Source organism: Manihot esculenta, chromosome 11 (assembly GCF_001659605.2).
Source record: "Manihot esculenta cultivar AM560-2 chromosome 11, M.esculenta_v8, whole genome shotgun sequence".
Classification (NCBI taxonomy): domain Eukaryota; kingdom Viridiplantae; phylum Streptophyta; class Magnoliopsida; order Malpighiales; family Euphorbiaceae; genus Manihot; species Manihot esculenta.
In genome coordinates, this window is record NC_035171.2 from 7,734,619 (window position 1) to 7,761,899 (window position 27,281).

The following is a 27,281-nucleotide window of genomic DNA, read 5'->3' on the forward strand; positions in this document are numbered from 1 at the left end:
CATGGAGAAACAAATGAAAATGATGGTGAAAGAGAGACTAAAAAGAAATTGAAAGAAAAAAATTCATGTAGACTATTATATACATTAATAGTCATTCTTTGGACCACAATTTTAAAACATCAGTATACGAGAAAATAAATTTGTAAAGACTTAATAAAATTCTAAGTACACTACTATTATTTTTCTTTTTTTAGCATTTTTAACTTCTTGTATTATTTTGTAATGATATTATATTATATTAATTTAATTTCTAGGTAATTTGGTAACCCATCTATGATTTATTTCATTTTCAATTCTATTAATAAATAAAAATATACATTTTTAATAGAATCGGTTACTTTATTTTACAAAGAAAAAATTACTATTTAATTCTTATTATAAAAGAAAATTGATTAATTGGTCTTTCAATTTTAAAAAATATATTAAAACGACTTTGAGTTTTTAAAAAATTTACTAATTAGTCATTTTATTAATTTTAACAGTTAAATATTGTAAAAAAATCTAAAATATCCTTAATACAAAAGAACTAATTAATATAACTTTTAAAAAATTTAAGGGATCAACTAATAAATTTTTTAAAATTATAAGAACTATTTAATAAAATATTTAACGATTAAAACTAATAGAAGAATTATGTAGATTTTTTTTAAACATTCAAAATACTTTAATATATTTTTAAAATAAAAAAATTAACTAGTGAGTTTCTTTATATCATGAAAATTGAATAATAATTTTTTCAAGCCCCTGTCATTGCATTGGAAATTAGATTGTGACTTAGGCACATTAAATCAAAGATCCTTAAATGGATTTTTCACGTCCTTTATCATTTGGGGAAAAAATCCCTTCATTGGATATTGATTCGAAAATTTTTTTAAAAATATTATTGTAAAGATTCTGTAAAGAGATATTAAGTTTTCATTAATAAATTTAATGTTTTAAAAAAGATTTTATCTCATGCAGGTTGTAGATAAAGTAGACACATCAGACATCCACATCAGATATTAAAACCATTATCATAACAAGTTGTTTTGAGTTTTTGAGTCATAGTATAGTTATATTTTGATATGTACATATTAAATAGAGTTAGTTATGAAGGTTATGTAAATTAAGGAATAATAAGATATCAAATAACAATTGATAATTTTACATGTGTTTTGTTTTATATGTACTACAGGTTGAAATGTTAATGAAACAGAGGAGATTTTGTCAAAATTTTGGTTTAAAATCTTACATTTACTTTAATCACCTTATAAAATTTACTTGGACTACCTAAAAACTTGATATTCACAGATAAAGGAAATTGTTTAGTGCTGATATGTTTCAAAAGGTATAGTTTGTGACGGTTCTTACTCTGTCTACATTTTGATAAGGTAAGAGGTGTTACAATTAATTTTATTTATTGTAAATTTTAAAAATAAAACAAAAATTTTACTTTTGTTTTTCTATTTTATATATTCTAATTTTAAAAGTATAATAAATAAAAATATATGTTACAGTTATTCCATGCATTATGAAATATAATTAACCTCATTTTAGATTAAGATTTGCATCTAGAGATGGTGTGAATTTTCTCATAGAGAATTGGATGGGCCACTTAAATTAAAGTGATTTTGAAGTTTGGCCATTGAATGGTAATTAGGATTTTTTTATTTTGATGATATTACCAAAAAGTAAATTATTTTTTAAATGGCAATGTTAAATTTTAATATGAAAATATTTTTAAATATATTTCATTAATATATTGTTGCATTTTTTAAAAAAAAAAGTAAATATCAATGCCAAATAAATAGTGGTACCAATTAAAATTTTATCATAAAATGGTAATTAGCAAATTTTGAATGCATACCGATCCTATTTGATATTGATTTAAGAAATTAATAAATTATTGAGATGGTTATCTGAAAAGGAAAATTTGATGATCCAATCAATATGTTTAGATAGAATAAAATTCTTGAAATTTTAATAATATTATCAATTTAATTGAAAATTTTGAGAAAATACAATAAATCATTCATGTATCATTGACTATAGTTGTTAAATATTAATAATTCATTGAAATTATTGTGCAAGACTTAAATATCCTATTCAATAAGTTTGAGTAGAATAAAATTCTCAAAAATTTTTTTAATATATAGCTGTCTTGATGGAAAATTTAAGAGAAATCTGACACATCATTAAAAATATTGGCAACAATATGGTCTCAGAGTAATATTTTAAATTTATTCATAAAATAAATTGTTATTTAATTATTTTGTCTCAAAGTAATATTTTAAATTTATTCATAAAATAAATTGTTATTTAATTATTTTTAAAGTTTTATAAATGGAAATAAAATAAGGGCATTATCATTTAAGCACTACTATAAAAGGGAGGCATTCAGAGCTCAGCTAAATAATGATATACCGAAGTAGAGATTACCGAAAATAACAATACGGTCTCGAGAGTCCAATGTCACTAAAATCAAACCCTCTTTAGAGTCATATAAAAACCCTCACGTAAATTTAACTTATCGAGCAAATAGTTGGAGAAGACTAGAACATGCAAAGTAGAAGCCGTCCACAATCGACAAGAAAAATTAGAAATAGGGGTTAAAAAAACTATAAATCTAATAAAACTATAAAATATAAAAAATCACTAATCACAAAGTAATTCGGTAAACTACATGCGAAGTCAAAAATTTTACCAAATTCAATCCTGACAAATAATGATAATTTGCATATTATCAAAATAAAAAAATAAAAAAAATAAATAAAAAATAGTCAATAAATCAAATCATTTTGACAAAATCTAAATCATTTCAAATCCAGAATTCCAAAATGAAAGTGGCTGTGGTCCATATACACCAAATTACACTTCTTTCCATCTTTGTCTCTTCTATTTTCGTTTTCCAAGTCCATCTACTATGATTTATGGTTTATGATTTTTTTTTCTTTTATGTTCTTAACTTCCTATGTTTTTTTATGACTTTTCATATGAAATTATATTAAATTAATTTTTAAATATTTTTTTCCTCTTAAAAGTCCTTCATTAGATAAACTATTTTTTCTCTTAAAAAATATAGTTTTAGATTTTTTTATTAATTCCTTCCATTTTTTTAAAAAAGAATTATTGTAAAGAATCTGTCAAGAGATATTAAGTTTCCATTAATAAATTTAATTTTTAAAAATTTAATTTAATTTAATTATAAATTTTAAAAATAAAATTAAGCATAGAAAAATTTTGAAAATAAAAATTCATTAGGTTTTACTTTTGTTTTTCAATTTTATGTATTCTAATTTTAGAAGTCCTAATAAATTAAAAAATAATAAGTTTATGAGTTTTACAACTAGTAATTAACAAGAAAAAAAATAATTGTGAGATGAGAAATTTATAAAATGCTTCAATCTCACTAATAATTAATATTTTTTATACTTACAGTTATTCCATGTATTATGGTAAATTATTATTTAATTTAGATTCATTCATAAAGTAAATTATTATTTAATTATTTTTTAAAACGGAAATGTTAAATTTGAAAATGAAAATATTTTTAAATATATTTCATTAATATATTTGTTGCATTTTTTAAAAAGTAAATAAAATTATAATTAAAGTTTGCTCACATAATGATAATTAGGAAATTTTAAATGAATAATAAATCACAAATACTGATTTATGAAATTATTAAATTATTGAGATGATTATTTAAAAAAAAATATTTAATAATTCCGGTCAATAAATTTGGATAGACTAAAATTTTTGAAATTTTATAATATTATTATTTTAATTAAAAATTTTGAGAAAATATAATAAACTACTTATCTAACTTTGACCTATATAATTAACATCAAGTCAATACAATTACTTTCTTTTTTCTAGTGGCTTACCAAAATATCTCCTTCTAAACATCTTTAGTCGCCTGCAATATATAAAAAAGAAATATTATAAAATATTTTCTTTAATTAATATTTTTTAAATATAAATTATTTTTTATAAATAAATAAGATTTAAATCACTAAAATAAGTATTAATAACAATATATGAAATAATTTATAATTATAATATTTGGAGAAATAAAGGTATGGGGAGACAAATGGAAATGATGGTGAGAAATATTTTGAAAGAAAATTGAAAGAAGAAAAATCATGTAAACTATTATATATATATTAATAGTTATTCTCCTTATTATAATTTTGAAAACATCATAGTCTTGAAAAAATAAATTTGTAAAAACTTAATAAAATTTTAAGTCCACTGCTATTATTTTTCTCTTTTTAGCATCTTAACTTCTTATATTTTTTCTTAATAATATTTCATTTGAAATTATATTAATTTAACCCATTTTACTTTCAATACATAATTTTTTCAATTCCATAAATTTACATAATTTTTTCAATTCTCAAAGTTTCGCTAATTGCATCCATCACTTCACCCCTTTAACCATATATAAATAATAATAATAAATAATAATATAAACTTTTCCACTTTAACTATGTGTAAATAATAATAATAAATTTTTAATAGAATTGCTTGTTTTATTTTATGAAAAAATTATTATTTAAACTTATTAGTTAATTTTTTTAAAAAAAGTTATATTAAAATATTTAAAAAATATATTAAAACGTTCTTGACATTTTAAAAAGTCTATTAATTAGTTTTTTCGTTAATTTTAATAGTTAAATATTATAAAAAAAAATCTAAAATGTCTCTTATATGAAAAAACTAATTAATATATTTTTAAAAAATTTAAAGTATCAACTAATAAATTTTTTAAAATCATAAGAGCTATTTAATAAAATATTTAACAGATAAAATTAATGAAAAAATTAATTAATAGGCTTATTAAAATATCATGAATATTTTAATATATTTTTTTAAATTAAAAAATTAATTATAGAAACTGAATTGTAATTTTTTCATTTATTAACAACACCCTATTATTACATTGGAAATTAGATTGTGACTTGGGCACATTAAACCAAAGATCCCTTGAAATATTTTATATTTTTAACATTTAAGTCAATAAAAAAATAGTTAAAGAAAAATATCTTTTATTAAAATAAAAAAATATTATTTTTTATATTTTGAAAATTTTATTAAAATATTAATATATAATTATTAATATATTTTAATTTTTAAATCAAAATTAAATAATAAAAAGTAAATTGTTTTATTATAAAATATTTTCTTTTGATTGATAATTTTTTAAATATAAATTATTTTTAATAAATAAATAAAATTTAAATCACTCAAATAAATATTAGTATTTATAATTATAATATTTCGAGAGAGATAAAGACAATTATAATATTTCGAGAGAGATAAAGACACGGAGAGATGAGTGAAAATGATGATGAAAGAGGGACCAAAAGAAAATTAAAAAAAAAATGTAGATTATCATATACGGTAATGGTCATTCTCCGTACCACAATTTTAAAAATATCAGTACATGAGAAAATAAGTTTGTAAAGACTTCATAAAATTCTAAGTCTACTATTATGATTTTTCTTTTTTAACATTCTTAACTTGTATTTTTTATAATCATCCATAATGATCTTTCAACCGGAATTATATTAATTTAATTTAATTTTTAGGTAATTTGATAACCTATTTAACCCATTTTACTTCCAATAATAGAAATAAAGGTAAAGTTACATAATTTTTTCAATTCTAACTGCATCCATCACTTTACCACTTTAATTATACGTAAATAATAATAAATAAAATTATAAATTTTTAATAGAATTGGTTAAAATTACTATTTAATCCTTATGATAAAAGAAAATTTATTAATTAATCTCTCAATTTTAAAAAATATATTAAAATATCTCTAATATTTAAAAAAATCTATTAATTAGTTCTTTTATTAATTAAAACCGTTAAATATTATAAAAGAATTTAAAAATTTCCTAATATGAAAAAACTAATTAATATATTTTTAAAAAATTTAAGAGATCAACTAATAAATTTTTTAAAATTATAATGACTATTTAATAAAATATTTAATGGTTAAAATTAATAAAAGAACTAATTAATAAACTTTTTAAATGTTTAGAATATTTTAATATATTTTTTAAAATCAAAAAATTAACTAGTAAATTTCTTTATATTATAAAAACTGAATAATAATTTTTTCCTTTTACTAACGAAGCTCCTATTATTGCATTGGAAATTAGATTGTGATTTGGGCACATTAAACCAAAGATACCTTAAATGGATTTTTCACGGCCTTTGTCATTTGGGGAAAAAATCCATTCATTGGATATTGATTCGAAAATCTTTTAAAAAATATTATTGTAAAGATAGTGTAAAGAGATATTAAGTTTTCATTAACAAATTTAATTTTTTAAAAAAGTTAATTTTATTTATTGTAAATTTTAAAAATAAAACAAAAATTATACTTTTGTTTTTTCTATTTTATATATTCTAATTTTAAAAGTACTAATAAATGAAAATATAAGAAATTCATGAACTTTACAACTACTGATATAAAAAGGAAAAAAAATTTTATACTCATATATATTTTACGATTATTCCATAAATTATGAAACGTAATTAAACTCATTTAGATTAAGACTCGTTGTTTTTTGAATTTTCTCGTATAGAGTTGGATAGGCCATTTAAATTAAAGTGATTATGAAGTTTGGCTATTGGTAATTAGGATTTTTTTTTCTTTTTGAAATTTTGATGATTTTATAAAAAGTAAATTATTTTTTAAACGGAAATGTTAAATTTTAATATGAAAATATTTTTAAATATATTTTATTTATATATTTGATGACTAAGTCTAAATCATTTGATAACTAAAAAAGAAAAAGGAAAAAGAAAAATAAATCATTTGATGACTAAGTCTAAATCAAAATAATAAAAAAAAAGAAGTCAATAAATCAAGTCATTTGATGACTAAGTCTAAATCATTCCAAATCCTGAATTCCAAAATAAAAGTAACTGTGGTCCATATACCACACCAAATTGCACTCCTTTCCATCTCATTCTCTTCTATTTTCATTTTCCAAGTCCATCTGCTATGATTTATGATTTATGATTTTTTTTATGTTCTTAACTTCTTATATTTTTTTTATGCCTTTTCATCCGAAATTATATTAATTTAATTTTTAAGTATTTTTTTCCTCTTAAAAAGTCATAAAAAAATTTAGATACGTTTAGTCATAAATCTTTAATGTTACAGTCAATACGTTTAGATAGATTAAAATTTTTGAAATTTTATAATATTATTATTTTAATTAAATATTTTGAGAGAATATAATAAACCACTTATCTACCATTAACCTATATAATTACTTTCTTTTTTCTAGTGGCTTACCAAAATATCTCTTTCTAAGCGTCCTTAGTCGCCTACAATATATGAAAAAAAAAAATCATACTAAACTTTTAACACAACCAACCTTTTAACAAAATATTTAGGAAAATAAATAAACATTAGTAAGTAAAAATTGATCACTGTACTTTAAATTTTACTAATTATACTATAAATTAAATGGATTTTTCACGTCCTTGATTCAAAATTTTTTTAAAAAATATTATTGTAAAGATTTTGTGAAGAGATATTAAATTTCCATTAATAAATTTAATGTTTTAAAAAGTTAATTTTATTTATTGTAAATTTTAAAAATAAAACAAAAATTTTACTTTTATTTTTTTATTTTATATATTCTAATTTTAAAAATACTAATAAATGAAAATATATTTTACCGTTATTCCATGCATTATGAAACATAATTAACCTTATTTAGATTAAGACTTGCATACAAAGATAGTCGAAATTTTATGATATGGAATTGGGTGGACTACTTAAATTAAAGTTATTATGAAGTTTGACCATTGAATGATAATTAAGATTTTTTTTAAAAAAAAAAATCCCAGTCAATACATTTATATAAAATAAAAATTTTGAAAATTTTATATACATTACCAAGACAAAGCAAAATTTAGCATTTAAATAATGTTACAGTTAGAAACAAAAGTATACAAATTAGAAATTTTATATCAAATGGCTAGCACAATATGGACATTTAATGAATGTCTATCTTTTTACTCAAGCGATCTTAGTTTTCCACTATTTTTTTTCAAAAGAATATTTTACAATTTTAACATTTAAGTCAATAAAAAAATAGTTAAAGAAAAATATTTTTGTTATTAAAATAAAAATATATTATTTTTTATATTTTGAAAATTTTATTAAAACATTAATATATAAAATTATTAATATATTTTAATTTTTAAATGAAAATTAAATAAAATAAATAAAGTATTTATTATAAATTATTTTATTTGATTGATATTTTTTCAATTATTTTCCATAAATAAATAAAATCTAAATCACTCAAATAAATATTAATAATAATATATGAAATGATTTATAATTATAATATTTAGAGAGAGATAAAGGCATGGAGAGATGAATGGAAATGATGGTGAGAGAGACCGAAAGACAAAAAACCATATAGACTATTAATAGTCATTCTCCGGACCACAATTTTAAAAATATCACTATTCAAGAAAATTCTAAGTCCGCTATCATTTTTCTTTTTTTATTGTTCTTAACTTTTTGTATTTTTTCTTTTTTAATGATCTTTCGTCTGAAATTATGTTAATTTAATTTCTAATTAATTAGTTCTTCCATTAATTTTAACCGTTAAGTATTATTAAAAAATTTAAAATATCTCTAATATAAAAGGACTAATTAGTATATTTTTTAAAAGTTTAAGGGATCAATTAATAAATTTTTTAAAATCATAAAGACTATTTAATAAAATATTTAATAATTAAAATTAATAAAGAGACTAATTAATAAAATTTTTAAAATGTTAATAATATTTTAATATATTTTTAGATTTTTTTATTGATTCCTTCCATTTTTTAAAAAAAGAATATGTAAAGAGATATTAAGTTTCCATTAATAAATTTAATTTTAAAAAATTAATTTTATTTTATTTTAAATTTTAAAAGTAAAATTAAGCATAAAAAAATTGAAAAATTTAAAATTCATTAGAGTTTACTTTTGTTTTTCTATTTTATATATTCTAATTTTAGAAGTCCTAATAAATTAAAAAATAATAAGTTTAGGAGTTTTACAACTAGTAATTAACAAGCAAAAAAGAAAATAATTGTGAGATGAGAAATTTATAAAATGCTTCAATCTCACTAATAATTAGTATTTTTTTTAGGGAAAATTACTTTATAGTCCCTGAGGTTTAACGTAATTAACACTTCTGTCCCTCTATTTTGGCGACCCAACACTTAAGTCCCTCACTTTCTTTTCTGTCCAACTTCGTAGTCCTTCCGTCCAAAATAGCCGTTTGGGACACGTGAATTGACAAAATTAACCTTCTTCTTCTTCTTCTTCCTCCTTTTTCTGCAACTTCTTCTTCTTCTTTCTTCTTCTTCTTCTTCTTTCTTCTTCCTTCTTCTTCTTCTTCTTTCTTCTTCTTCTTCTTCTTCTTCTTCTTCTTCCTACTCTTTCTACAGCAGCTTCTTCTTCTTCTTCTTCTTCCTACTCTTTCTGCAGCAGCTTCTTCTTCTTCTTTCTTCTTCTTCTTCTTCTTCTTCTTCTTCTTCTTCTTCTTCTTCTTCTTCTTCTTCTTCTTCTTCTTCTTCTGCAACTGGAGAGAGAAAGCATGAAAGAGAAAAAAAAAAAAGGAATTTCACATTAAGAGAAGGGTATTTCTGGAAAAAATTATCACCTCTCACTTTTGACTCTTTGACCAAACGGTTTAAATGGACGGAAGGACTACGAATTTGGACGGAAGAGAAAGTGAGGGACTTAAGTGTTGGGTCGCCAAAATAGAGGGACAGAAGTGTTAATTACGTTAAACCTCAGGGACTAAAAAGTAAATTTCCCTTTTTTTTATACTCATATATTTTACGGTTATTCCATGTCTTAATCTCGTTTAAATTAAGATTTGGATGCAGAGATAGACTGAATTTACTCATATGCAATTGGGTGGGCCACTTAAATTGAAGTTGATTATGAAGTTTGGCCATTGAATGTAAATGATAATTAGGAAATTTTGAATAAATATGAGACCGCATTTGATGTCTCAAACTTGCTTTCTATACTAATAATATTTTAGATTCATGGGGAATCCCTTTTTTAATAAAAATCCGGATCGGATTATAAATTATAATGAATTTGGGGGAATTTATAAGCGGAAAAACTCTTTATTTTTATTTTATTAAAGTAAAATAAGAAAATAAAAGTTATAAGACAAGAAAAAAAAGATAATAAAAGTAAATTATTATTTAATTATTTTTTAAAACAGAAATGTTAAATTTTAATATGAAAATATTTTTAAATATATTTCATTAATATATTTATTGTATTTTTTAAAAAAAGTAAATAAAATCATAATTAAAGTTTAGTCATGAAATTGTGAATGAATAGTAGACCACATTTGATACTAAAATTAATAAATTATTGGGATGATTATCTAAAAAGAAATTTTTAATGATCCGGACAATACGTTTGATAGACTAAAAGTCTTGAAATTTTATAATAGCTCATAAAATATTTCTTTCTAAGCTTTTTTAGTACGCTTAAAATTATTCATACATGAGAAAAATATCTTGTAACTTTTGTACTATATATGATGTGGCTATTTTTTTATGTTTTTTTCAAAAAAATTATATATGATCGGCTTATTTTTTGAATCGGAGATTGAAGTGTAGGGACTCAATTTTTTTAAATTAATAATATATCTTTAGCCACTAAATTAATGATCCAGTTAAAATTATTGAGCTCAGTAAAAGAAAACTTAAATATTCCGATCAATAAGTTTACATAGAATAAAATAGTGTAATCTACTAAAAATGAAACAGAAATAAAGCTGGAGAATGAGATACAAGATGTGCAGTTATTACAACCTAAAATTGTTTAAAATTATTTCAATGATAAATAATAATAATAACATATATTAAATAGTTTAAAGCACTTTGAAATTAAAATAATAAAATTAATTTTAATTTCTAGGCAAACTTGAACTCATCTTAATTTTGGTAACTTTATATATATATATATATATATATATATATATATATATATATCTTTTTTTATTATTATGTCGAATTTGAGACTTGAAAATCAAGTGAGATGTTTTTAACTTGAACAGACTAAGCTTTTTTGAAACTTGCATGTGTATGTGTTTCAATATGCTTTCTACAATAATAATAATAATAATATTTTAGATTTATTCATAAAGTAAATTATTATTTAAATATTTTTTAAAACAAAAATGTTAAATTTTAATATGAAAATATTTTTAAATATATTTCATTAATATATTTGTTGCATTTGCTTTTTTTTTTTTTAAAAAGTAAATATTCATACCAAACAAATAGTGGTAACCATTAAAGTTTGATCACATAATGGTAATTAGGAAATTTTGAATGCATACTGGACCATATTTGATATTGATTTAAGAAATTAATGAATTATTAAGATGCTTATCTGAAAAAGAAATTTTGATGATCCCGGTCGATACGTTTAAATAGAATAAAATTTTTGAAATTTTGATATTATATTATCAATTTAATTGGAAATTTTGAGAAAATACAATAAACCACTTATCTATCATTGACCATATGATGTGGTTGTTAAACATTAATAATTCATTGAAATTATTGTCTATACAAGAAGACTTAAAATTTCAGTCAACAAGTTTGGGTAGAATAAAATTCTCAAAGATTTTATGATATATAAGCTGTCTTGATGAAAAATTTGAGAGAAATATAACACATCACTCAAAATATAAGAAACCACTGTGTTTTGAAGTACAAAATATTGGGAATAACATGATTCCAGAATAATATTTTAAATTTATTCATAAAGTAAATTGTTATTTAATTATTTTTAAATTTTTATAAACGAAAATGTTAAATTTTAATATGAAATATTTTTAAATATTTTTCAGTAATATATTTATTGTATGTTAAAAAAAAAGTAAAATATCAATGCAAAATAAATAGCAATCCTAACTAAAGTATATGGATTATCATATATACTCATAGTAAATTATCACTCATGGAAATATAAAGGTTATTTTTTTTATCAATTGGTTGTATTTCATGCCTTTATTTTATTAGTAACAGAGTTCTTCCAAACATGTGAGATTTTGAATTTAACTAATAAATTTGAATATTAGTTAAAATCAATTATTAAAAAAATAAAATATAATAAAAAAATATAAAATATAATTTACATATTTTTTTATTAATGCACCATATATTTTATTTAACCAAATTCATATGGCAGTATATGTGAGAGTTACTTAATGGTATCCAAAAGTTCAAAATTCAGTATAAATTCAATCAAACCAAAATCTAAAAATAATAATAAATCAAACCAACTAGACAACAAACAAACCAAACTAAAAAATAAATAATCATGACTAAGCACTGATTTTGCTAAACTTCACCGCTACAGCATCGATGACTCCCATCGACATCCCGTTGTTGTCAATCAACACGGAAGCGAGCGCAACAATAAGCCAAGAAGGCAATTAATACCAAATTCAGAAAAAACAAAAGAAATATAATAAAAAAATAAAACAACTAACATGCAGTAAAGTGGAGAAGGCCTTCGAAACAAAGTAAGAGCGTTGATCATCCAAGTACTACTATAATGGGGAGGCGTTCAGCGCTCAGTTAAATAATGATACACGGGAGCAGAGATCGCTGGACATAACAGCGCGGTCTCGTGAGTCCAATGTTACTGAAATCGGATCCCTTGTAGAGTCATATAAAAACCCTCAAGCAAATGAAATTTATCGAACAAATCCCTCCTCGAAGAAGACTAGAACATGCAAAATAGAAGTCGTCCACAATTGGCGAGGAAAATTAGAAATAGAGATTAAAAAAAATAATAACTATAAATCTAATAAAATTACAAAATATAAAAAATCATTGATCACAAAGTAACTCGCAAACTGTAAGCGAAGTCGAAAATCCTACCGAATTCAATCCTGACGACTAATAATAATTTGTACAACATCAAAAAAAAAAAAGAAAAATAAATAAAAAGAAATCAATGAATCAAGTCATTTGATGACAAAGTCTAAATCATTCCAAATCCTCAATTTCAAAGTGGAAGTGATTGTGGTCCCACAATTCACACTAAATTGCACTCCTTTCCATTTTGTTCTCTTCAAATCCATCTAGCACACGGTTAAGTTTGAAATTAAACCCTTAGCTCAATTAAATTCAAGATAGAAATCAATTAATGAGTTATGAATGAATATAAATAAGGGGAAGGAGTGGTGGATGGGAGCATCGCATTTCCAAATGGAGTTGGCTAACATAGCAAAGTGCTTATTGTTGGGTGTTGTGATTCTGTGGATTCAAATCCATGGAAACAAAGGTTGCTTTGAAGAAGAGAGATCGACTCTCTTAGATTTCAAGGCATTTGTTGGATCAAATGGGTTTGACGCAGACCATCTTCTTCCTTCATGGATTGATGATCCAACCAGCAATTGTTGTGAATGGGAGCGTGTCATGTGCAACTCAACTACAGGTCACGTGACTGAACTCTCGCTCAACAATACACGACAATATTATATGGAGAGTTATTCGTTTTATTATGATGAGAATATTTGGTATGTAAACTTGTCAATGTTCCAGCAACTGAAAGAGCTCAAAACTCTTAATTTATCCTACAATCATTTCGATTGTTCCATTGATGACCAAGGTAATATACTATACTCTTCTAATTCTATTTTTATTTTCAACTTTCTATTTATTAATAACATGATATGAAAATGTTTAGGAATTGATGGACTTGAAATTCAATTATTATGGTTTATATATATATATATTAATTTCCAAACATATGCAGGTTGTGAAAGATTATCAAAACTAGAGAAGCTTGAAGTTTTAGACCTTACTTGGAATAGATTCAATAATAACATCTTATCATCGTTGAGTGCTCTTATATCACTTAAGACTTTGATTCTTGACTACAATGGAATGGAAGGTTCTTTTCCTATGCAAGGTATGTTTGATATTTAAAAATCATTCAATTTTAAAATCCAATTAATAACACTCAACCATGCTCTTTGTTTTCAAGTTTTATTTCCCATTATTTTTCCTGCTCCTATTGTAAGTGCTATTTTTAATTGTATAAACTATAGGTAAACTTTAAATTCTTATAGATGAATTGTCTTTACATTTGTAAAATAATTATTTTTTTATAAAAAATTAACTGAAATTGTCAAATGATAGTTCTGCAAAATCAAATTGTCAAATGTTTTTTAGGCAACTTAGAATTATGGATTTCAAATTCAATGAATTGGCTTCTTGCAAGTGATTAATTAATTAATTGTATTCAAGTGTTAACAAATTCCTTAATAAATTTTTTGTGCTCAATTACATGAAATAACATATAAATAAATCCTATATTCGTCTCATAATTTTAATTCACTTTGCATTTTTACATATATAAAAAAATAAATTTTTTTATTAATTTTCTAACACCATCTTAAAAATATTAAATTTTATTAAATACTAAAAAGCATTTTAAAAAATTTTTTAAAACTAAAATAAAATAAAATTAAATATGGCTATTAATAGTCAATTATATGTTATTATAATGAGAAAAATGGCAATAATTTTAGAACAACTAAAAGAAATATAAATAAAAATTATAAAATGGAAGGAATATATATTACATTTATATTAAAAAATATTGACATAATTAAAAAATATATATAATTAAAAATACTCTAAAATTTTTTAAATATATTTTCAATGTGTTATCATAAAAATAAAAGTAATTTTGGAATTGCATGATATATATATATATATATATATATATATATATATATATATATTCAGTGATTTTTTTGTTAGATTAGAATTAAATAATAAAAAATAAATTATTATGTGAAAAATTTTTTTTTAAAAAAATATAAATTATTTTCCAGAAGCTCTATTTTGATATTTTTTATTTATTTTATATAATTTAATATTTTTTATTTATTTACATAAATAAATAATGTAAAACACGCTAATTTCTTTATTTAAAATATAAAAATTTAAAATAAATTATTTGATTCATCTTATGTTATATATGTTTTATTAATTATTATATTAAGACATATTTAATAAATAATTGTATATATAAATATTTTAATAGAATTATTCTTAAAAATTTAATCTGTAACCCATAATGAGAACTAATAAAAACATTATATATATTTTATTTTTAAATTAAATAAAATTATAATTAAAAGGCCATTTTACTGATAAAATAAAATTTGTGAGATAACTAAGATTATTTTTTATCATTTAAATTACAGTTAATAATAAATTTGCATAAAATTTTGGTCATGAAATAATATTTTTGAATATAAGTTAAAATAATTTTAATGGCACTCAATCATTTAAAGGTAAATTTTAAATTTCGTATAATTGCATTTATAAATTATTTAATTTACAAAAATAAATGGATTTTTTAAATGTTTTTATATATGATTTTACAAAATCATATACAAACTAAAATATTTCTCTCCATTATTTTTAAGATTTATTATATATATATATATATATATATATATATATATATATATATTCATATTTTGTGTTAAAATAATATAATTGAAATTAAATTTTAAAATAAATAAAATATAAATTATAATTTTATTAAAATATTTTTAACTGAAATAAGTCTCTAATTACGAAATAACTAAAATATAAGTTAAAATTTTTTTTTTTTTATAATTGAGAAATATAATGTCAAGTGACATTATTTTTTTTAACATTATCCATCATCGCTATTTTAAAATTTTTTATCTATAAATATATATAAAGCAAGTTAAATTAAAAATATTAAAATTAATAAATAATTAATTATATAAAATACGGGTAAACTTTAAATCCCTCTAGATGAATTGTCTTTTCTAAAGTAATTATTTTTTATGAAAAATAAGTGGAGTTGTCAAATTTTTTTAATAGTTCTGCAAAATCATAATAACTAAAAAAATAAAAATAAAAATAACTGAAAGATAATTATACTTAAAAAGAAAAGTATTTTTTTATATATATAATTGAGAAATATAATCTCCAGTGACATTTTTTTTAATATTGTTCATTATCACTATTAATTTATACGTTAAAATTTCAAATTAATATAAATATATAAAGCAAACAAAATTAAGAATATTAAAATCGATGAATATTTATTATTTATTATGTGAATTAAAAAATACACATAATTAAAAATTACATAAAATTTTACGAGAAATAAGTGGAATTGTCAAAAGTTTTTAATAGTTCTGCAAAATTATAATAACAATAAAAAATTAAAAATTAAAAATAACTGAAAGATAATTGTAAACATGTAAAAATAATACAATATATAAGTATAATATTTATTATAATTGAATATATATAATTAAGAAACATAAGAGTATATAAAGTACATACTTAATTATAATTTGCTTAATATATAAAGTATAATATTTATTATACAATTTGATATTTTTTATTTATTTTTTATGAAAATTTAAGATAAATTATTCAATTCACCTCATTTTACCTATATTTTATTACATTAAGACATAATTAATTGTATTATGAAATAACATACAAGTTGTATGATATACAGGTTTTCAAAGATTAGAGGAGTTGAATCTTAGAGGGAATACTTTCAATAATAGTATTTTATCATCATTGGCTGCTCTTCCATCACTCAACACTTTGATTCTCAGAGGCATTGAGATGAAAGATTCATTTCCTAATCAAGGTATATTTGATTATTGAAATTATTTTCTTCACACTTAAGTTTAATATATCACCTAATTAATGACTATTATTAGTTCCTTTTGTTTTTTGTTTTTTTGAAATGGATTAGTTCCTTTTGTTTAAAGTGAAACAAATTAGTTATTAAACTTTATATTTAAATAAATATTTCATTTGTATCATACTTTACTTGTTTATATATATTAAAAAAGATAAAAAAGAAATTTTATTAACTTTTCAATTATATCCATTTTAAAATATTAAATTTTATTAAATATTAAAAAATATTAATTTTTTTTTTAAAAATAGAACAAAATTAAATAGAATTATAATATTCAATTTATATGTTATTATAGTAAAAAAAACAATAATTTTAAAACAATAAAAAAGAAAAACATAAATAAAAATTATGAGGGGATGGAGTATATATTATATTTATATTTAAAATATATATAGATATAATGTGTCTAAATACAATAAATATAATTTTTTTATTATTATGTTTCCTATGTATCGCATTCTATTTTTTTTAGCTATTTCAAAATTATTATTCAATTTTTTAAATTATAATAATATATAAATTGATTGCTATAATATTATTTTATTTTATTTTATTTTCAATAAATCTCTCAAAATATCATTTAATATTTAATAAAATTTAATGTATTTGAAATTAGTATAATTGAAAAGTTAATAAAAAAATTATATTTCATTTAATATTTAATAAAATTTAATGTATTTGAAATGAGTATAATTGAAAAGTTAATAAAAAAATTATATTTCTTAATATATATGAAAAATAAAATATAAAAAAATTATAGAATAGAAGGAGTATAATTTTTTCTAATTTATAATTTATATAACTATTGAATATATGCTGCTCCGTGAAATAAAATACATTTTAAATAAGAGTGTTAAAATAATTTATTAAAATTTTCATTATTTATTATAAAAATCTTCACCAAATTAATTAATACATTAGTTAATTTGATTTTTTTACTTGTTTGTACATTTTGATAAATTTTTTTATTTTTATTTAATTATTAAGAAAATAAACAGTAATTTATTGTTTATAATGCGAAACACACTATTTTTTTTATATATAAATTACGAAAATGATAATAAATTATTTAATTCACCTAAACTTACATATGTCTTATTACACTTAACAAATATTTAATGAATAAATTATAAATATGAATATTTATAACTTATATTGAAAAATAATAAAAATATTATATTTATTATACTCTACACATAATATATATTATATTTTTAAATTAAATAAAAAATTTAATTAAAATGTCATTTTATTGATAAAATAAAATTTGAGAGATAATTAAAATTATTTTTTATCATTTAAATTACAAATAATAATAAATTTAAATAAATATCACCGAAAATAATATAAGAAATTACTATATATATATAATATTTATTAGGATTGAATATATAAATAAGAAATATATATATGTATGACAATCAAAACTATTAGATTAAATTGTAATTTTGATAAAAAAATTTGATTTTTTTTTTCATTACCCTTACTTAAATGCGGAATATTTTACAGGTTTTGAAAGATTGGAGAAGTTAGACATTAGTGGGAATAGATTCAATAAAAGCATATTATCATCATTGGGAGCTCTTACATCACTCAACACTTTAATTCTTAGGGAGATGTATGATATGAATGGTTCATTCCCTATCCAAGGTATGTTTGATTAATTTTGGATTTGTTTTCCTTACATTCATTCCACCATAACATTCTGTTTCATTCTACCACAATATTCTGCAGAATTAAAGAATTTGAAGAGTTTAACATTTTTGGATATAAGTGGTAACAATTTCAATGGCACCCTATTATTTAAAGGTAAATTTTAAATCTCTTATCTTTGTATTTATAAATTGATTTTTAAAAAAAAAAAAAATGAATTTCTCAAATATTTTTATATATGATTTTACAAAACTATATATAAACTAAAACATTTCTCTTCGTTATCATATATATTATGTATATACCTAAATTCATATTTTGCGTTAAAATAATATAATTAAAATCAAATTTTAAGATAAATAAAATGTAAATCATAATTTTATTAAAATATTTTTGAATAAAATAAGTGTTTAGCTAATAACTAAAGTTTATACTTAAAAGGAAAAGTATTTTTTTATATATATAATTGAGAAATATAATCTCCGGTGATAATTATTTTTTAATATTGTTCATCATCACTATTAATCTATACATTAAAATTTTAAATTAATATAAATATATAAAACATACTAAATTAAGAATATTAAAACAGATGAATATTTATTATTTATTATCTGAATTAAAAAAATACACATAATTAAAAATTACATAAAATTTTAAATATATTTTCAAAGTTTTTTCTTACTATCATTAGGTGCTTTTACATCACTTAAAACTTTGATTCTTGGCTACAATAGTATGAAAGATTTTTTTCCTATACAAGGTATGTTTGATCTTTAAAATCCAATTAAACTCACCCAACCATACTCTCTGTTTTTAAGTTTTATTTCCCATTATTTAAAAAAAAAAATTTTTTTGCTCCCGTTGTAAGTGCTATTTTTAATTGTATAAACTATGGGTAAACTTGGTTTATTTTTTCATATATTTTCTATTCTTTTTGGTTTATTTTTTTCAGCTATTTATCCCAAATTTGTGGATCGATAAAAAAGTCCAACATTTACATTTTAATTCAATTTTTTTAATTTAATTTACTAGATATGATATAATTTTAATTAATCTGTAAATTTTTAAATTTGATAATCTATAATTTGATAATTTATTATTAATTTTTAATTGACCAATTGACTGAAAAAAGTCGTTTGTGTTAAAAATAATATATGTCAAAATAATATTATATATATGTATAATATTTATTATAATTGAATATATATAATTAAGAAATATAAGACTATGTGAGTTTTAAAAATATACATAATTGAAAATTATATAGAAATTTTAAATATATTTTCAATGTTTTATCAAGAAACCTTGGAATTGTAAGGTATAATAATGATTTTATTTTTTAAATTAAAATTAAATAATGAAAAATAAATTATTTTTTTGAAAACATTTTAAAAAAATATAAATTATTTTCATAAACAAACAAAGTTTTATTTTAATAATTATTTATTTATTTTAAATTTTAATATTTTTTATTTATTTGCACAAAATAAATAATACAAAATAGGCTAATTTTTTTATTTAAAGTATGAAAATTTAAGACACATCATTCAATTTATCTCATTTTATATATATCTTATTATATTAAGATATATTTAATAAATAAATTATATATATAAATATATTAATAGAATTATTCTTATAAATTTAATGTGTAACTCATATAAAAAATTAATAAAAATATTATATTGATTATACGCTAGGCATAATTTTTTTTATTTAAAGTATAAAAATTTAAGACACATCATTCAATTCATCTCATTTTATATATATCTTATTATATTAAGATATATTTAATAAATAAATTATATATATAAATATTTTAATAGAATTATTCTTATAAATTTAATGTGTAACTCATATAAAAAATTAATAAAAATATTATATTGATTACATTCTAGGCATAATTTTTGCAATTTAATTATGTGAAAGTGATTAATTAATTAATTGTGACGTAAAATAATATACAAGTTGTATGGTATACAGATTTTCAAAGATTAGAGGAGTTGGATTTAAGTGGCAACAGATTCAATAATAGCATATTATCATCATTGGCCGCTCTTTCATCACTCAACACTTTGATTCTCAGCTACAATTACATAGAAGGTTCATTCCCTAACCAAGGTATATTACTCTTAAATTTTACTTTCAATTTTTTAAAATTATTTTGTATTTAAACAAATATTCCATTCGTCTCATAATTTTAATTTATTTTCTTTTTTTACACATATAAAAATGAATAAAATTTTTTATTAACTTTCTAATTATACTATCTTAAATATATTAAATTTTATTTTATGCTAATAGATGTTTTAAAAAGTTTTTTAAAAATAAGATAAAATTAAATATAGCTATAATAGTCAATTTATATGTTATTATAATGAAAAAAATGACAATAATTTTCTAACAACTAAAAGAAATATAAATAAAAATTATAAAATAAAAGGAATATATATTACACTTATATTAAAAAAAAATATTGACATAATTAAAAATAATCTAAATTTTTTAAATATATTTTCTATGTTTTATCATAAAAATAAAAGTAATTTTGGAATTGCATGAATATATATATATATATATATTCAGTGATTTTTTTAAGATTATAATTAAATAATAAAAAATAATTTATTATGTGAAAATTTTTTTAAAAAAATACAAATTATTTTCTAAAAGCCCTAATTTAATAATTTTTTATTTATTTTATACAATTTGATATTTTTTATTTATTTTCATGTATAAGTAATGCCAAGCACGCTAATTTCTTTATTTAAAATATAAAAATTTAAAATAAATTATTTAATTCACCTCATTTTTCATATGTCTTATTACACTAAGACATATATAATGAATAATTTATATATATATAAATATTTTAATAGTTATAAATTTAATGTGTAATTCATATGGAAAATAATAAAAATATTATATTTATCATTCTCTAAACATAATATATATTATATTTTTAAATTAAATAATATAACTGAAATTAAATTTTAAAATAAATAAAATATAAATCATAATTTTATTAAAATTTTTAATTTATATACATATATAAAGAAAGTTAAATTAAGAATATTAAAATCGATAAATACTTAATTATATTACTTAATTGTCTTTTCATTTGTAAAGTAATTATTATTTATGAAAAATAAGTGAAATTGTCAAATGTTTTTAGTAGTTCTGCAAAATCATAATAACTAAAAAAATGAAAATTAAAAATAACTGAAAGATAATATAAACATGTCAAAATAATACAATATATAAGTATAATATTTATTATAATTGAATATATATATTTAAGAAACATAAGAATATATAAAGTACGTAGATACTTAATTATAATTTATACTTATTATACAATTTGATATTTATTTACATAAATAAGTACTGCGAAACACGCTAAGTTTTTTATTTAAAATATAAAAATTTAAGATAAATTATTTAATTCACCTCATTTTATCTATATATAATATTAAGATATATTTAATGAATGAATTATATATATAAATATTTTAATAAAATTATTCTTACACACAAATTGAATGTGTAACTCATATAAAAAAATAATAAAAACATTATATTTAGTATACTCTAGGTTAATATATATTATATTTTTAAATTAATTAAAAATTTTAATTAAAAGGCTCTTTTATTAATAAAATAAAATTTGTGAGATAATTAAGATTATTTTTTATTATTTAAATCACAGTTAATAATAAATTTGAATAAAGTGTTTATTACATTAACTTTAATCATAATATTTCAAGGCATTTATTTTTTTGCAAGTTAATTATGTGAAAGTGATTAATTAATTAATTGTGTTATGAAATAACATACAAGTTATATGGTACACAGGCTTTCAAAGATTAGAGGAGTTGGATCTTAGTGGGAATAGTTTCAATAATAGTATCTTATCATCATTGACTGCTCTTCCATCACTCAACACTTTGATTTTCACTTACAATGACATGGAATGTTCATTTCCTCATCAAGGTATGTTTGATTATTAGAATTGTTTTCTTCGTATTCAAATTTAATATATCATCTAATTAATGACTATTATTAGCTCCTTTTGTTTAAAGTGAAACAAATTAGTTATTAAAGTTCATCATAATATTATTATCTCATATTTTATTTTAATTTTATTTATTAAAATCATGAGAAATTTCAAAAACTATTAGCTCCTTTAGTTTAAAGTAAAAAAAATTAGCCATTAAAGTTTGATTTTATTAATAAATGATAATTTCATCTGCAATTTATTTACGGATTGAAACATCACCATACTCTTCATCTTATTCTCAATTTTTTAAAATTATTCTTAAAATTTTATTTAATAAAATAAATCCGCTTTTATATTTAAATAAATACTTTATTTTTTTTACATATATTAAGAAAAATAATTTTTTATATTAATTTTTCAAATTATATCCATCTTAAAAATATTAAATATTAAAATTTATTTTGAAATTTTTTTAAAAATAATATAAAATTAAATAAAACTATAATAGTCAATTTATATATTATTATAGTAAAAAAAAATAAATAATAATTTTAAACAATTAAAAAAATAAATAAAAATTATAGAACGAATAGAGTATATATTATATTTATATTTAAAATATATACATATAATATGTCTAAATATAATAAATATAATTTTAATTACTATTCTAATTTTTAAGATTTTTTTTTTGAAATGTTTATGTTGTATATTATAAATACTTCATTCTTCTTATAACTTTTATCACATTTTTTTTAACTATCTCAAAATTATTATTTATTTTTCTTTTTTAGACTATAGTAATATATAAATAAATTATTATAATTTTATTTAATTTTATCTTATTTTCAATAAATCTCTTAAAATATCTCTTAATATTTAATAAAATTTAATGTATTTAAAATGGATATAATTAAAAAGTTAATAAAAAAATTATATATTTTTTAATATGTGTGGAAAAGTAAATTAAAAAAAATTATAAACCAGAGTATATTTTTTTCTCATTTACAATTTATATGTAACGACCCGAAAACCGGACGCTACCGGCGCTAGGATTTAGGTCGATTTAAGGTCGTCGGAACCCGTAGCAAGCCTACTATACATCCTGCTACCAAATAAAATCCCATACATGATCATACATGATCATACATTTTCATAAAAGTTTTAAACATTTCATATACCACACTCAACCTGTGCATGCATCATGACTGTAAACATAAAACTCACACTAGAGTCCTCATCAAATACTCTAGTGTGGTCAACAACTCATGCAACAAGCTTGACTCAACATAACTCATCATTAGAACTCTTACATAATAATCATGTTAACTGGGATTTATATCATACAACATCATATACTAGGGCTAAGCACAATTCTAATCCATTAAATAATACATGTCCACAAGCTACTCTATTACATAGATTTATACCAGCTACTAAGCCGATTCACCCGTGCTATCTCTGGACCTGCAAGCCTGGGGTTAGGGGAAAGGGGTAAGCTAGAAGAGTCTAGTGAGCACAACATAAGAAAAACAGTTTAATAACCATATGTTTTCATGGAATGCATCACAACACAAACAATACACATCAAGGATGGTCTTGTCACCAGTAACCCTCTACATAATCTAATGTGCCCGGCCCACTACGTGTGCTCCTCAGGACTTTCGCTTAAACATAACATAACATATCCATAAATGCCAGGGGCGTAGAATGGGCAGCCCTGGTCTTTCCCTTACATAGTGCCAGGGCGCATAGAATGGGCAGCTCTGGTCTTCCATATCCGTATCATATCATATCATCATCATATCGAGGGCTAGTGGGTCATCCAATATCCATCCACATCAACAGTAAAATATGCAATGCATCATATTCGTGAATTCTAATGCAACATCCTATAAATATGGCATTCGTGATGCATGGACATACTCAAAAGTTTTATTACTTAAAAACAGAAAAATAGTTAAGTTCTACTCACCTTTGGCTGACGTTCTACTAACTCTAGAGCAGCTGGCTCACTGCTGGTCTCTACGGTCTCTCTGGTCCGATCCTACACAGGTGGACTCAAATGAGGGACCAACATACTCTAACAAGACTCTAAACAACTCCCCCAAAAACCCCCTAAAACATCACAAAACATGCATAGGAAAAAAGCAAGGAAGAGCTGGACAGAGGACTTTCGGCGGCAGGTTCGGCGACTGAAGGTCCCTACAGATCCGAAAGTCAGGCACTTTCAGAGGCAGGTTCGGCGGCCGAAGGTCTCCACAGATCCGAAAGTCACCAACCTTCGGGAATAGTTTCGGCGAAGGTCTCCACAGATCCGAAAGTCACCAACCTTGGGAATAGATTCGGCGGCCGAAACACCCGTCCAGATCCAAAAGTCCAAGCCTTCGGGGGTATGTTAGGCGGCCAAAAGGGCTGCCTCCCATGCAGGTTCGGCGGCCGAACCTGGTTCCCTCTAAACGGCAGGCCCGAAACTGCCTCATGCATTCCAACCCCCAAACTCTCAAATCCTCACATCCAACATCTCCAAACATACATACTCACTCCCACATGCATAAAGGGGTAAAAACTAGCCTAAACCCCAACAAACATCAACACAACAACCTTAAAACATACATTTATCATCAAAACTAACATAAACCCTAATATATTAGATCTAAACAGTTCATGCATTTTAACCCCTTAACCCTTCATAAAACTTATTTAAAAATATAAAAGAGGCAAGGATCTACACTTATCTCTTGAAGATCCAAGATGAACGTGACCCAAGCTTGGAGTTGAGGAAAATAGTCTCCAAACTTCCAAAACTTGGATTCAATCTTAAAACTTCAAAAGCAAGAGAAAACTTATGTAAAACTTTAAAGGATTTGAAGGAAAAACATAAAATCAACCAAGGGAGGGAAATAACTCACCTTAGCCCGAAAATGGAGAGAAAAACTCGTCAATTTTCGAACTGAGGGCCTTTTATAGGTGGCTGGCCAGACCACCTCTGGAGGCCGAAGAGTCCCGGCAACTGCCCCATGTTCGGCGGCCGAACTTGGCTTTCCTAAACAAAAACTCTTTTCTTTTCTTTAAAAGCTTTAATTCGAAAACTTAGTGTTAAAACCATAAAATCATGAAAATCATTTTATAAAACTTTATTTTACCCTTCTAGAGGTTCCGATATCTGAGATTTCGAATTCCAACGGAGATTTCTCCAGGAAGTTGGAATTCCGATACCGGAGTCTAGCCGGATATTACATTATATACCTATTGAATATATATGAGTATGTGAAATAAAATACATTTTAAATAGGAATGTTAAAATTTTCATTATATATTGTAAAAATCTTCATCAAATTAATTAATACATTAGTACACTTTGATAAATTTTTTTTTTTATTTAATTTTTAAGAAAATAAGCAGTAATCTATTGTTTGTAATGCGGAGCACACTATTTTTTTTTTAGATTAGAATTAAATAATAAAAAATAAATTATTATGTAAAAAATATTTTTCAAAAATACAATTTTTTTTCCAGAAACTCTAATTTGATAATTTTTTACTCCTACAATTTTTGCCTATTTTTGTTTTCAAACTTATTAAGAAAAAATAGTGTTTTTATAAACTTTTCAATTATATACCTCTTAAATATATTAAATTTTATCAAATATTAAAAGATGTTTTCAGAATTTTTTAAAATAAAATAAAATAAAATAGAATTATAATAGTTAATTTATATATTATTATGGTGTAAAAAAAATTAACAATAATTTTATGACAACAAAAAATATGGACAAAAATTATGGGAGAGAAAGTATTTATTTTATATAATTTGATATTTTTTATTTATTTGCATAAATAAGTAATGCAGCACGCTAATTTTTTTATTTAAAGTATAAAAATTTAAGATGAATTATTCAATTCACCTCATTTTACCTATTTCTTTATTATATTAAGACATATTTAATGAATAAATTATATATATAAATATTTTAATAGAGTTATTCTTACAAATTTAATATATAACTCATATTGAAAAATAATAAAAATATTATATTTATTATACTCTACGCATAATATATATTATATTTTTAAATTAAATAAAAAATTTAATTAAAATGCCATTTTATTGATAAAATTAAATTTGAGAGATAATTAAAATTTTTTTTATCATTTAAATTACAGTTAATAATAAATTTGAATAAAGTGATTATCACATTAACTTTAATCGTAATTTTATAAAATATTTTTTTAATAGAAGAAGTTCCAATAAAATTAAATATCATCGAAAATAATATAAGAAATTACTATATATATAATATTTATTAGGATTGAATATATAAATAAGAAATATATATATGTATGACAATCAAAACTATTAGATTAAATTGTAATTTTGATAAAAATTTTGATTTTTTTTTTCATTACCCTTACTTAAATGTGAAATATTTTATAGGTTTTGAAAGATTGGAGAAGTTAGACATTAGTGGGAATAGATTCAATAAAAGCATATTATCATCATTGGGAGCTCTTACATCACTCAACACTTTAATTCTTAGGGAGATGTATGATATGAATGGTTCATTCCCTATCCAAGGTATGTTTGATTAATTTTAGATTTATTTTCCTTACATTCATTCTATTACAACATTCTGTTTTATTTTACCACAATATTCTGCAGAATTAAAGAATTTAAAGAATTTAACATTCTTGGATATAAGTGGTAATAATTTCAATGGCGCCCTATTATTTAAAGGTAAATTTTAAATCTCTTATATTTGTATTTATAAATTGATTTCTTTTTAAAAAAATAAATGAATTTCTCAAATGTTTTTATATATGATTTTACAAA

The 27,281-nt window shown here is 20.9% G+C and overlaps 1 protein-coding gene across 5 annotated transcripts in view; it reads left to right on the top strand.

Annotated features, from left to right (window-relative positions):
- The window catches only part of LOC110607890 (receptor-like protein 13), a 102,204-nt gene that overhangs the window by 26,718 nt on the left and 48,205 nt on the right, over window positions 1–27,281 (top strand). The window contains exons 1-3 of one of the 5 annotated variants that reach the window (XM_043962156.1): window positions 13,227–13,356; window positions 13,389–13,681; window positions 13,829–13,838. The exons of 2 other annotated variants lie outside the window; for them this stretch is intronic. In XM_043962156.1, coding sequence (XP_043818091.1) covers window positions 13,343–13,356; window positions 13,389–13,681; window positions 13,829–13,838 — 317 coding nt within the window. In that variant the 5' untranslated portion in view covers window positions 13,227–13,342. Of the gene's footprint in view, window positions 1–13,225; window positions 13,682–13,828; window positions 13,839–27,281 lie in introns of those variants that run through there. 2 more of the 5 variants (XM_043962153.1, XM_043962155.1) reach the window with 2 other exon arrangements.